Source organism: Babylonia areolata, chromosome 13 (genome assembly GCF_041734735.1).
Source record: "Babylonia areolata isolate BAREFJ2019XMU chromosome 13, ASM4173473v1, whole genome shotgun sequence".
NCBI classification, from domain to species: Eukaryota; Metazoa; Mollusca; class Gastropoda; order Neogastropoda; family Buccinidae; genus Babylonia; species Babylonia areolata.
In genome coordinates this window covers 39,757,830-39,770,306 of record NC_134888.1, presented here as the reverse complement: position 1 = coordinate 39,770,306, position 12,477 = coordinate 39,757,830, and the positions used below count along the sequence as shown (strand labels likewise).

The 12,477-nt window shown below is 44.6% G+C and overlaps 1 protein-coding gene and 1 long non-coding RNA gene across 2 annotated transcripts in view; both read right to left on the bottom strand.

Annotated features, from left to right (window-relative positions):
- Window positions 1-389: 389 nt before the first annotated feature.
- Window positions 390-10,652, bottom strand: LOC143289275 (uncharacterized). Its single transcript, XR_013056231.1, has 2 exons — window positions 10,339-10,652; window positions 390-1,606 (listed from the first exon to the last, which is right to left on the bottom strand). It is a non-coding gene; the product is annotated as an uncharacterized LOC143289275 (long non-coding RNA).
- Window positions 10,653-11,614: 962 nt separating this feature from the next.
- The window catches only part of LOC143289274 (uncharacterized), a 1,571-nt gene continuing 708 nt past the window's right edge, over window positions 11,615-12,477 (bottom strand). The window contains exon 1 of the mRNA XM_076598277.1: window positions 11,615-12,477. This exon is cut by the window's right edge and continues 708 nt beyond it. Coding sequence (XP_076454392.1) covers window positions 11,615-12,477 — 863 coding nt within the window.

Genomic DNA, 12,477 nt, shown 5'->3' with positions numbered 1-12,477 from the left:
TGGTGGATGTACAAAGACCGGGATTTCACTAGGTACTGAGTCAAATATCAAGACTACATGAGTGCATTCTTTCTGGTGGATGTACAAAGACCGGGATTTCACTAGGTACTGAGTCAAATATCAAGACTACATGAGTGCATTCTTTCTGGTGGATGTACAAAGACCGGATTTCACTAGGTACTGAGTCAAATATCAAGACTACATGAGTGCATTCTTTCTGGTGGATGTACAAAGACCGGGATTTCACTAGGTACTGAGTCAAATATCAAGACTACATGAGTGCATTCTTTCTGGTGGATGTACAAAGACCAGGATTTCACTAGGTACTGAGTCAAATATCAAGACTACATGAGTGCATTCTTTCTGGTGGATGTACAAAGACCGGGATTTCACTAGGTACTGAGTCAAATATCAAGACTACATGAGTACATTCTTCCTGGTGGATGTACGAAAGACCAGGATTTCACTAGGTACTGAGTCAAATATCAAGACTACATGAGTGCATTCTTTCTGGTGGATGTACAGAGACCGGGATTTCACTAGGTACTGAGTCAAATATCAAGACTACATGAGTGCATTCTTTCTGGTGGATGTACGAAGACCAGGATTTCACTAGGTACTGAGTCAAAAATGAAGACTACATGAGTGCATTCTTTCTGGTGGATGTACAAAGACCGGGATTTCACTAGGTACTGAGTCAAATATCAAGACTACATGAGTGCATTCTTTCTGGTGGATGTACAAAGACCAGGATTTCACAAACAAGGGCAATAAGTGAAGTGTACACACTGAGCACTGAACACTGAAGCTATCAATTTCACAAGCTGAACAGCCTTTATGACACGAGGGTACACAATTACATTCTCGTTGTTACATGAAAGTACATAAAGCATTTACAGAAAAAAGCAGTCTTTCAGACACTATTCTGCACGTTTACACACCTAACTTAAATCACATACTTACAAAATGATATTTGAAACTCTATTTTGTACATATATATCTAACTTAAATCACACACTCACAAAACAGGTCCATGCTAAGAACTTACTATTCTTCAAGTCATTACCGTTCAGCAAGCGACCACCAGGCCATGTAAGAAATTAATAGTTTAAAGAGTTAACAAGTCGGAAATATCAGTCTGGTGTTTTCTATGTATTGGAATCGAACGTTTTCTCCTTTTACTGGCTTCCGGAATGTACATTGCCAAAGATCTGGTTAATTCTTCATTTTGTACTGTCAGAACATCAACCAGGCTTTTGTAGGTACCTGAAACAGGTTACGTCTTTTGTAAAATTGGTTCAGAAGATTTTTGAGTCATGGCACCTTTTAGTTAAAGCCATCACCCCCACCCACCCTTATTGTTTCGTTTCCTTCACGTCTTCCACAGTACGTACACACCAACATCACTGTCTTTCAGAGAGCTAATCTGTTGCTGGGTTGTCTGAAGATTCACTTGGGTAGTAGTCTGTAGTTGGACCTGGGTAGTCTGGACCTGGGTAGTCTGTAGCTGGACCTGGGTAGTCTGGATCTGGGTAGTCTGTAGCTGGACCTGGGTAGTCTGTAGCTGGACCTGGCTAGTCTTGACCTGGGTAGTCTGTAGCTGGACCTGGGTAGTCAATAGATAGGTATGTAACCGTGCCCGAGTGGTATGTAAAATGGGATTCCAATTAAAGGGATTGATGAATTAGGGTAGAAAGAGCGAAAGGATAAACAGCTCCTCACACAGGTCAGGGGCACACAGAAGTCAGTCACAAAGGGATTTCTGTTGTTTCATTCTACAGTAGCTATAACGACAGAAGTCAGTCACAGAGGGATTTCTGTTGTTTCATTCTACAGTAGCTATAACGACAGAAGTCAGTCACAGAGGGATTTCTGTTGTTTCATTCTACAGTAGCTATAACGACAGAAGTCAGTCACAAAGGGATTTCTGTTGTTTCATTCTACAGTAGCTATAACGACAGAAGTCAGTCACAAAGGGATTTCTGTTGTTTCATTCTACAGTAGCTATAAAGGTATGTCAGGTCAGGTCATTAGATCTGCTACTGGTAACCTGTAATCCAGTACAACCTGTTCAGGGTCGGGTTGCCGGCGACTAAACCGGCACTCCCACCGCTCCCTTCCGGGACTGGTGAGGCGGGTGGCTAGACACCCTTATGGAGATCCATAAAAGGGCGTTGGCTCAGGAGAGCCACCGACGGCCATCTAGCTCCACTGTGCTGTGTGCATGCCACACGCAGTTGGCCCCCGGGGTGTGTCTACCCATGCATGCGAAGTCTGGATCCGGCAGAATCTGCGGAAGAAACCTATCGGTTCAACGGAGAGTAAGGCGGTTACAGCAACGCACTGTGGAGTGCAGAGAGCAAGATGAGACACCGAAAGGATATCTTGGTCATCCACTGCATCCGTGCTCATCCTCCAGTCGTCTCGACTTAGTCTTGCCACTGGAAATTGGTGGACCCGGACGAGAGAGTGAGGTTGACGTTGCGCAACTCCTCTTCACTTTAAACAAACTCATCGCGCAAGTCATCAGTCATCCAAAATGACCTTTCATCCTTCATCATTTCATCACCCCCAAGTCCTGTGGCGACAGGCGAGCGACGAAACGACAGGTGTGGGTACACTGGCAGTCGCAGTCGCAGACCTGCACGCAGGCGGCTCAGGCCATAGGGTCGTTCTTCGTCGACAGGAGCAGCGATGGAGCTCGGCAGCCGTCTGAGCGTCTGAGCAGCCCTCTTTAGGAATGCACTGCTCACCTCCCTGGCATGAGGAAGGGGCTAGAAAAGGTGCCCTAAAAATTGCCTGCTCCATATCACCCTGGCCAGCATACCGCGGCTGGCGGGGACCCTACATCAGCGGTCGAAACAACAAGAAAGAAAAGAAAAAAACAAGGATCGTTCCTCTCACCATTGGTGCTTGGAACATAAGGACTCTCCTGGACAGAGATAACGCGGACAGACCCCAAAGGAGAACGGCACTAGTTGCATCCGAACTCGCCAGATACAACATTGACATCGCAGCCTTGAGTGAGACTCGGCTTGCAGGTGAAGGCGAGCTCTGTGAACGGGGATCTGGTTACACCTTCTTCTGGAGTGGACGAGGAAGCGAAGAGCGACGTGAGGCTGGCGTTGGTTTTGCAGTAAAAACAGCACTTGTCAGCAAGCTAGCTGGAATGCCAAAGGGAGTCAACGATAGGCTTATGACCATGAAACTCCCACTGGCATCTGGCCAGAAGCACCTCACCATTGTCAGTGCCTACGCCCCAACCATGACCAACCCGGATGAAGTGAAGGCGAAGTTCTACGAGGACCTTCACTCTGTCATTGCTGCTATCCCAAAAGCAGACAAGCTCATCATTCTTGGGGACTTCAATGCTAGAGTTGGCTCTGACTACATCTCCTGGGATGGAGTGATTGGAAAGCACGGTGTGGGCCACTGCAACCCAAATGGATTGCTTTTGCTTCAGACCTGTGCAGAGCACGAACTGCTGATAACCAACACAGTTTTCTGCCTCCCTACCCGTAACAGGACGTCATGGATGCACCCTCGCTCAAAGCATTGGCATCTCATCGATTATGTCATCGTCAGGAAAAGGGATAGGCAAGATGTACGTGTAACAAAGACCATGTGCGGCGCCGAGTGTTGGACAGACCATCGCCTTGTAGTCTCGAAGCTGAATATTCGAATCCAGCCCAAGAGACGCCCCCAAGGCCAGAAGGCTCCAAAACGGCTCAACATCGCTAAGCTGAAAAACATCACCATCAAACAGTCCTTTGTGGAGCTGCTGGAAGATCGTCTGGAATCCGCCTCTCTGGACAACCAGAATGTGGAGTCTGACTGGAGGACCCTGCGTGAGCTGATCTATAGTACAGCTTCAGAGACCCTGGGACCCATGTCCAGAAAGCACAAAGACTGGTTTGATGAAAACTGTGATGAAATCAAGCAGCTTCTGGATGAGAAACGCCGTCTGCATCAAGCCTACCTGAGCAACCCAAAGTCCACATCAAAAAAGGATGTGTACGATGCCATCCGCAGGACTGTTCAGCAAAAGTTACGCCAGATGCAGGATAAGTGGCTGAGTGACAAAGCTGATGAGATCCAGGGATATGCTGACAGGCACGATATGAAGAGGTTCTATGATGCCTTAAAAGAAGTCTACGGCCCCACATCCTCAGGATCATCCCCCCTCCTCAGTGCAGATGGGAATACCTTGATCACCGAGAAGGAGAAAATTCTCGAACGCTGGGCTGAGCACTTCAACAGTGTCTTAAATCGCCCTTCCTCCATAAATGATGAAGCCATAGACCGTCTCCCACAAGTCCCCATCAACGAAGCACTGGACGATCCGCCAACACCTCTTGAGACCCAGAAAGCAATTCGTCTGCTATCCAGTGGCAAAGCACCTGGCTCAGACTCCATACCAGCAGAGGTCTACAAGGATGGAGGCACTGTGCTGACTGAGAAGCTCCATCAGCTGTACTCACTCATGTGGAAAGAAGAGACGATCCCCCAGGATTTCAAAGATGCATCTATCATTCACTTGTACAAGCGAAAGGGGAACCGGCAAGCCTGTGATAACCATCGGGGCATTTCCTTGCTCTCCATCGCAGGCAAGATACTTGCCAGGATCCTACTAAACCGCCTCACAGCACACCTTGACCAAGTTCATTTGCCTGAGAGCCAATGTGGATTCCGGAAAGAGCGTGGAACCACCGACATGGTGTTTGCTGCAAGGCAGCTGCAAGAGAAATGTCAGGAGCAAAATGCTGATCTGTTCTCCACCTATGTCGACCTCACTAAGGCCTTCGACACCGTGAGTAGAGAGGGACTGTGGAAGATCATGGCCAAGTACGGATGCCCTCGGAAATTTATTTCCTTGGTCAGCCAATTCCATGAAGGCATGCAGGCTCGTGTCCAGGACAAAGGCGAAACATCTGCTCCTTTTGCTGTCACAAATGGTGTCAAGCAAGGCTGCGTCCTGGCTCCAACGCTGTTCAGCCTCATGTTCTCTGCAATGCTTACTGATGCCTTCAGAGATGGCGATGTTGGAATCGGCCTAAAGTACCGAACAGATGGTAAGTTGTTTAACCTCAGAAGGCTTCAAGCAAAAACGAAGGTCATGACAGACATCATCAGAGACTTTTTGTTTGCTGATGATTGTGCCCTCAACGCTGGATCTGAAGCTGACATGCAACTCAGCGTTGACAAGTTTGCCACTGCCAGCAGGAACTTCGGCCTTACCATCAGCACGAGGAAAACTGAAGTTCTCCATCAGCCAGCCCCAGGGAAACCCTACGTTGAGCCCAACATCACAGTCAACGGTCAGAGACTCAGTGCGGTGGAGCGGTTCACATACCTTGGCAGCACACTGTCACGAAATGCGACCATCGACGATGAAGTGAACGTCAGGATTGCAAGAGCAAGCGCAACTTTTGGTAGACTCAGTGCAAATGTCTGGAACAGAAGAGGCATTAGTCTTGAGACCAAGCTAAAGGTCTACAGAGCAGTAGTTCTCCCCACACTACTGTACGCCTGCGAAACTTGGACAGTGTACCAACGACATGCCAAGAAGCTGAACCACTTCCACACAACATGCCTCAGGAAGCTACTGAACATCAAGTGGCAAGACAAGACCCCAGACACAGAGGTGCTCGCAAAAGCCACCCTTCCCAGCATCTTCACCATCCTGATGCAGTCCCAGCTTCGCTGGGCTGGACACGTGGCGCGCATGCCAGACCATCGGCTGCCCAAAAGGCTCTTCTATGGCGAGCTGCAACAAGGGAAGAGATCACACGGAGGTCAGAAGAAGCGCTTCAGAGATACTCTGAAAGTCTCTCTGAAAGCGTTTGATATCAACCCTGACTCCTGGGAGGAATCTGCAGTGGACCGTGACAAATGGCGTGCTGCTGTGCACAAAGGCGCCAAGTTGTGCGAGGCCAACAGGACTGCTGCAGCTGTTGAGAAGAGGCAGGCCAGAAAGTCACGGGCAAACAAGCTCCCTGACAATGGTATGCCTGTCTTTGTCTGCCCCAACTGTCAGCGAACATTTCGTGCGCAGATTGGACTATTCAGCCATCTGCGCATTCACAGATAGATTCATGAGCATCCTCACCCCCACCCCACCACCACCCTCCCCCCATCCCCCAACTGGATGACAACGATGGTCATCATCGATCTCGATGGACACACACCACCACCACCACCAGCTATAACGACAGAAGTCAGTCACAGAGGGATTTCTGTTGTTTCATTCTACAGTAGCTATAACGACAGAAGTCAGTCACAAAGGGATTTCTGTTGTTTCATTCTACAGTAGCTATAACGACAGAAGTCAGTCACAAAGGGATTTCTGTTGTTTCATTCTACAGTAGCTATAACGACAGAAGTCAGTCACAGAGGGATTTCTGTTGTTTCATTCTACAGTAGCTATAACGACAGAAGTCAGTCACAAAGGGATTTCTGTTGTTTCATTCTACAGTAGCTATAACGACAGAAGTCAGTCACAGAGGGATTTCTGTTGTTTCATTCTACAGTAGCTATAACGACAGAAGTCAGTCACAAAGGGATTTCTGTTGTTTCATTCTACAGTAGCTATAACGACAGAAGTCAGTCACAAAGGGATTTCTGTTGTTTCATTCTACAGTAGCTATAACGACAGAAGTCAGTCACAGAGGGATTTCTGTTGTTTCATTCTACAGTAGCTATAACGACAGAAGTCAGTCACAGAGGGATTTCTGTTGTTTCATTCTACAGTAGCTATAACGACAGAAGTCAGTCACAAAGGGATTTCTGTTGTTTCATTCTACAGTAGCTATAACGACAGAAGTCAGTCACAGAGGGATTTCTGTTGTTTCATTCTACAGTAGCTATAACGACAGAAGAAAAGAAGAAGAAAAAGACAGTGCCTGTACAAGACGAGAACAACGAATGTCATAAGCACAACATGTCAGTAATGCAAGTGGGTAGTAAGCACATGAGTACATAACTAATACAATGGAAAGACTACCACTAGGTTTGGAATGGGCAACAACATAACAAAACATAATGCACATGTGTGAAGACCAAACACTGACAGCAAAACACATTTCTAATACATTTAGATAGTGTGGTAAAAAGTAGCTAATGCTGATCTAGTGAAAGTAAACTGACAGCAGAATAGATTGTGTAAAGCTTTTACCGTGTCAAAGTGATTAAAATGCATCAGTTATCATTTAGCACTACCCCAGAGCAAGAGTAAACCATATAGGAAAAAGCATGATAGCTGAATTGCAATTACAGTGATGCATATCAGAAAGTTTTAAGTAGTAACTGATATTATCCATTATCTTGCAGCTATTACAACAGAGTACTACACATATCATAAAGGACTGAGCAGACTGTAACTGTGAGGTAGGTAGTACCGGGAGTCAGTATAAAGAAAGGAACACTTAACGCCAATGCAGAACTAACATCAGCATGTGAAATAAGACATGAAAAAATAGACAAGATGACAGAGTAAGTGGCTTTTATATCAAATATTGACAAACATGTGTCAATATGTGCAAACATTCGAAACATTTGTGGTGTGATATTGTGACTGATACTCAGAAAGGACATTTCAAGCTTGTAACACAGAGTAACACAGGCAGACATTGTCCTTTTTTATTTTTTTTATTTGATATGGATACCTATGTACTCTACCTTCCTTCTCTCTCTTTTTTTAAAATCTTCTTCTCCCTATTTTCCCATTGACACTCGAGTCCCAGTGGTGTGTTAACTCGATTAAAAGTGAGGGGTTTGTTGTTGTTGTTGTTGTTGTTGTTTTTAAGAGAGAAAAGAATGTAACGTTTGAAAACACCGATCCTGATGGAACCAACTTCAAAAAAGCATATACAACAATGAAAAAAGCTCCAAAAGGAGCAAGATATTTCTATGGGGTACTAATTAGAAAACCAGAACTACCAAATGCCTGTAAGAATTAAGACTTGATTTTTTTTAAACAAGCTTGATGGAAGATTTTTTTTTTCAATACAAGAAAAATGCAAGAGATAAAATTAAATGGTTCCAGGTGAAAATCAGTTATCATATTTTTGTAACAAATTCTGTGCTGATGAAGGTGGAAGTACTCCAGGATAATAAGTGAAATTTCTACAAGGACATAAAATTACAATTCTACATTATTCATTGGAGTGTAACCGTGCTCAATCTTTCTGGACAAATTTTGTAAGAAAGGTGTATACATTGCGACAAACTTACCCTTAATGATGTATTGGTGCTTTTTGGACATTACATAATACAAACTGATGTATGTTTCTCACATATTTCATTGATAGCCAAATTCCATGTATACAAGTATAGAATCAACAAAACAAAACCAACATTACAAATCTTTGCGAAAGATTTCAAACAGCCACATGAAGAAGACATGTATGCTTTTAACATAACTATGGAACATGACAAATTTGTGCAAAAATGGTCTCTATATACATGTTTAGCACAATATCAAGTTAAAAGATGACACTATGGAAATATGTTATTGAACATGTATTGTTCTGCTTGTGGACTTGTCAGTATTTAGAACATCATTGTGTCTTTACCCTGTACCTTCTATTGCACATTTTGTGTGTGTATATAGATATATATGTGTGTGTGTATATATATATATATATATATATATATATATATATATATATATATATATATATATATATATATTGTATCTGTAAACCTTTGTCTGAATAAAAAAAAATGTTGGGGGAAAAATGTTTAATAGAATTAAATATATACATATATATAATATCATGTGTGTGTGTGTGTGTGTGTGTGCGTGTGTGTGTTCACATATATACATATATGTACATATATATATATATATTGACAACCTGAGAGATCAAATAGTAAGTCAATGCTGAATATAACAATTGGAAGAGCTAGCATGGATTGACCATTAACTGGTGCCACCAGCTAGAAGATTGCAGGTCAGTTGCAAAATGTCATCTGCAAAGGCATGTAGAGAAAGTAAGTGACAGTGGTCACCATAGCCAGCTGAGTGCTCAGGCTGCATCTCCCCTGCTCTTTTGAAATCCATCGTTAATGGTTAATGAAAAGTAATTCTTGTGAGCAGACTTAAATGAGCATCAAACAAGAATTTGTGAGATGGTGAAAAGAGGTGATTAGCCTGAAAACAAAGCACAGCAAACTTTTGAATAACCACAAGATTCTTATGAACAATACCCTACCTCTGTAATCAAAGTGGCATCAGCCATGTTTTGAACTTATTCCATTTCATCCTAACTTAACTTTGAAAAGATTGGTATGGAGGAGTCCCAAATAGGTTGATGACATATGACGCTGGAACAGGTAGATAGATACACAGATACACGGGTACACGGATACGCACATAGGCAAATACACAGATAGATACATAGATTAATAGCCCAGATCCTTACGTACATAAATACTAGACAGATGCAAAGATAGGTAGATATAGGTAGATATACAAACAGACATATTGATAAAATAATTACTATATACGCACATACATACATACAAACAAACAAAAACACATACATACATACATACATACCTACCTACCTACCTACCTACTTACATACATACATACATACATACATACATACATACATACATACATACCTGCATGCATGCATATGCATACATACATATTTACAGACAGACATCAGAGAGACTGACAGACGGACGGACAGACTGATAAACATATGTACTACATGGAAACACGAGGCAGTTTATACATACCTAATAAGATAGGAAGAACGTTACGTTTCGTTTATGAACGATATTGTAAACATTTTATACGTCTCTCAAAATGTCTTATTTCAGAAATGTTCTTTGATAGACAGATGAACAGATACATACATACAACATACATACATACATACATACATACATACATACATATATAAACAAACAATAGACCCTTAGATCCGTAACAGAAAGATGCGCAGATGTGCAGATAGGTTGATATATCGATTAAATGAGTATTGTCATTAGATAGATAGGTAGGTATGTACGTAGGTAGGTAGGTAGATAGACAAATACAAACAGCAGACTCTTAAAGCCTTAGATACATAGATACTAGAAAGATGCATAACTATGTAGATAGGTACATATACATATAGAGAGAAAATTTCTATCAGGTAAGATATTGTGGTAAAATAAAACGATAAAATCTTTATAATAACAAACAAACAAAAAACGTTTAGAACGTTTCTGACATTGTCTTTTGAGAAGGTTTTTGAGTCAAGGCAGCTTTTAGTCCAAGCTATTACCACCACCCACCCTTTTTCTTTCGTTCTCTTCACGTCTTCAACAGCATCTACTCACCAACATCACTGCCATTCACAGGGCGAATCTGCCGCTGTTTAGCTGGTCCTGGGTAGTCTGTAGCTGGTTCTGGGTAGTCTGGCGTGTAGCTGGTCCTGGGTAGTCTGTAGCTGGTTCTGGGTAGTCTGGCGTGTAGCTGGTCCTGGGTAGTCTGTAGCTGGTTCTGGGTAGTCTGGCGTGTAGCTGGTCCTGGGTAGTCTGGCGTGTAGCTGGTCCTGGGTAGTCTGTAGCTGGTCCTGGGTAGTCTGGCGTGTAGCTGGTCCTGGGTAGTCTGGCGTGTAGCTGGTTCTGGGTAGTCTGTAGCTGGTTCTGGGTAGTCTTCTGGTTCTGGGTAGTCTGTAGCTGGTTCTGGGTAGTCTGGCGTGTAGCTGGTTCTGGGTAGTCTGGCGTGTAGCTGGTCCTGGGTAGTCTGTAGCTGGTTCTGGGTAGTCTGGCGTGTAGCTGGTTCTGGGTAGTCTGTAGCTGGTCCTGGGTAGTCTGGCGTGTAGCTGGTTCTGGGTAGTCTGTAGCTGGTCCTGGGTAGTCTGTAGCTGGTTCTGGGTAGTCTGGCGTGTAGCTGGTCCTGGGTAGTCTGGCGTGTAGCTGGTCCTGGGTAGTCTGTAGCTGGTTCTGGGTAGTCTGTAGCTGGTTCTGGGTAGTCTGGCGTGTAGCTGGTCCTGGGTAGTCTGGCGTGTAGCTGGTCCTGGGTAGTCTGGCGTGTAGCTGGTTCTGGGTAGTCTGTAGCTGGTTCTGGGTAGTCTGGCGTGTAGCTGGTCCTGGGTAGTCTGTAGCTGGTTCTGGGTAGTCTGGCGTGTAGCTGGTCCTGGGTAGTCTGTAGCTGGTTCTGGGTAGTCTGGCGTGTAGCTGGTCCTGGGTAGTCTGGCGTGTAGCTGGTCCTGGGTAGTCTGTAGCTGGTTCTGGGTAGCGTGTAGCTGGTCCTGGATAGTCTGTAGCTGGTTCTGGGTAGTGTTTAGCTGGTTCTGGGTAGTGTTTAGCTGGTCCTGGGAAGTCTGTAGGTGGTCCTGGATAGTCTGTTGCTAGACTGACTTGGATAGTCCGTAGCTGTTCCTGGGTAGCGTTTAGCTGGACCTGCATAGTCTGTAGCTGGTCCTGGGTAGTCTGTAGCTGTTCCTGGGTAGTGTTTAGTTGGTAGTTGGTAGTCTGTAGCTGTTCCTGGGTAGTGTTTAGCTGGACCTGCATAGTCTGTAGCTGGTCCTGGGTAGTCTGTAGCTGTTCCTGGGTAGTGTTTAGCTGGTCCTGGGTAGTCTGTAGCTGGTCCTGCGTAGTGTTTAGCTGGTCAGTGGGTAGTCTGTAGCTGGTCCTGGGTAGTGTTTAGTTGGTAGTTGGTAGTCTGTAGCTGTTCCTGGGTAGTGTTTAGCTGGACCTGCATAGTCTGTAGCTGGTCCTGGGTAGTCTGTAGCTGTTCCTGGGTAGTGTTTAGCTGGTACTGGGTAGTCTGTAGCTGTTCCTGGGTAGTGTTTAGTTGGTAGTTGGTAGTCTGTAGCTGTTCCTGGGTAGTGTTTAGCTGGTACTGGGTAGTGTTTAGCTGGTACTGGGTAGTGTTTAGTTGGTAGTTGGTAGTCTGTAGCTGTTCCTGGGTAGTGTTTAGCTGGTACTGGGTAGTGTTTAGCTGGTTCTGGGTAGTGATTAGTTGGTAGTTGGTAGTCTGTAGCTGGTCCTGCGTAGTGTTTAGTTGGTAGTTGGTAGTCTGTAGCTGTTCCTGGGTAGTGTTTAGTTGGTAGTTGGTAGTCTGTAGCTGTTCCTGGGTAGTGTTTAGTTGGTAGTTGGTAGTCTGTAGCTGTTCCTGGGTAGTGTTTAGCTGGACCTGCATAGTCTGTAGCTGGTCCTGGGTAGTCTGTAGCTGTTCCTGGGTAGTGTTTAGCTGGTACTGGGTAGTCTGTAGCTGTTCCTGGGTAGTGTTTAGTTGGTAGTTGGTAGTCTGTAGCTGTTCCTGGGTAGTGTTTAGCTGGTACTGGGTAGTGTTTAGTTGGTAGTTGGTAGTCTGTAGCTGTTCCTGGGTAGTGTTTAGCTGGTACTGGGTAGTCTGTAGCTGTTCCTGGGTAGTGTTTAGTTGGTAGTTGGTAGTCTGTAGCTGTTCCTGGGTAGTGTTTAGCTGGACCTGCATTGTCTGTAGCTGGTCCTGGGTAGTCTGTAGCTGGT